At 40.2% G+C, this 779-nt stretch overlaps 1 protein-coding gene across 1 annotated transcript; it reads right to left on the bottom strand.

Moving 5' to 3' along the window:
- Positions 1-238: 238 nt before the first annotated feature.
- Positions 239-772, bottom strand: LOC114038457 (olfactory receptor 5M10-like; the record flags this gene model as incomplete). The annotated part of the gene is made up of 1 exon (XM_027855716.1): positions 239-772. A coding segment is annotated over one exon (534 nt), but the record flags the coding sequence as incomplete, so codon positions are not given.
- Positions 773-779: the final 7 nt, after the last annotated feature.

Below are 779 nucleotides of genomic sequence, written 5' to 3'. Positions count from 1 at the left end.
ATACATATACATATATATATGTGTGTGTGTGTGTGTGCGCAAATACAGATATGTTTACATATTTGCTCCAACCATGGCTAACAAGGACTAAAAAAATCCTTGTTATTACATGTCTTTTGGATGTGTACCATGCTGCCTCTTTGCATATTAATACTAATATCAATTAATCTGCAAACACTTATTTGGGTCCATCTATATGTAATCTTGGAGAAACACAGAAATGGTGGAAATTGTGGGCTTATTTAGCCTGGAATTTATTTTTGACAATCCTCTTCACAGAATCCTTTACATCTTTATTTCTCAGACTATAGATCAAGGGATTTAACATAGGACTCAGAAAAATATAGAAAACTGCCACAATTTTCCCTTGTTCTACAGATGTCTCTGAGGGAGGTCTTAGATGCATGCAAAACAGAGTCCCATAAAAGATAGTGACAGCTGTCAGGTGTGAGCCACAGGTAGAGAAAGCTTTACGCCGGCCCTCAGCTGAGCGGATGCGCAGGATGGCCATGAAAATGAACATGTAAGAGATGAGAATGATTGTCAGAGAGCAGATGAGGTTTGAACCAGCAACTATAAACATGGCAGTTTCCTTGATGTAAGTGTCTGAGCAGGAGAGGACCATGAGAGGTGGGTCAGCACAGTAGAAGTGGTTAATCTCATTAGGGCCACAGAAGGATAGACGGAGCATCAGGATGGTTTGTATCAGACCATTGACAAAGCTATAGATGTAGGGTGCAGTGACCAGAGATATGCAGATGTTCTTGGACATTTTGCTA

The sequence above is a fragment of the Vombatus ursinus genome, unplaced genomic scaffold, assembly GCF_900497805.2.
Source record: "Vombatus ursinus unplaced genomic scaffold, bare-nosed wombat genome assembly UNPS02011045.1, whole genome shotgun sequence".
NCBI classification, from domain to species: domain Eukaryota; kingdom Metazoa; phylum Chordata; class Mammalia; order Diprotodontia; family Vombatidae; genus Vombatus; species Vombatus ursinus.
Note: the sequence above shows the minus strand (reverse complement) of the source record. Positions and strands in the feature narration are given on the sequence as shown.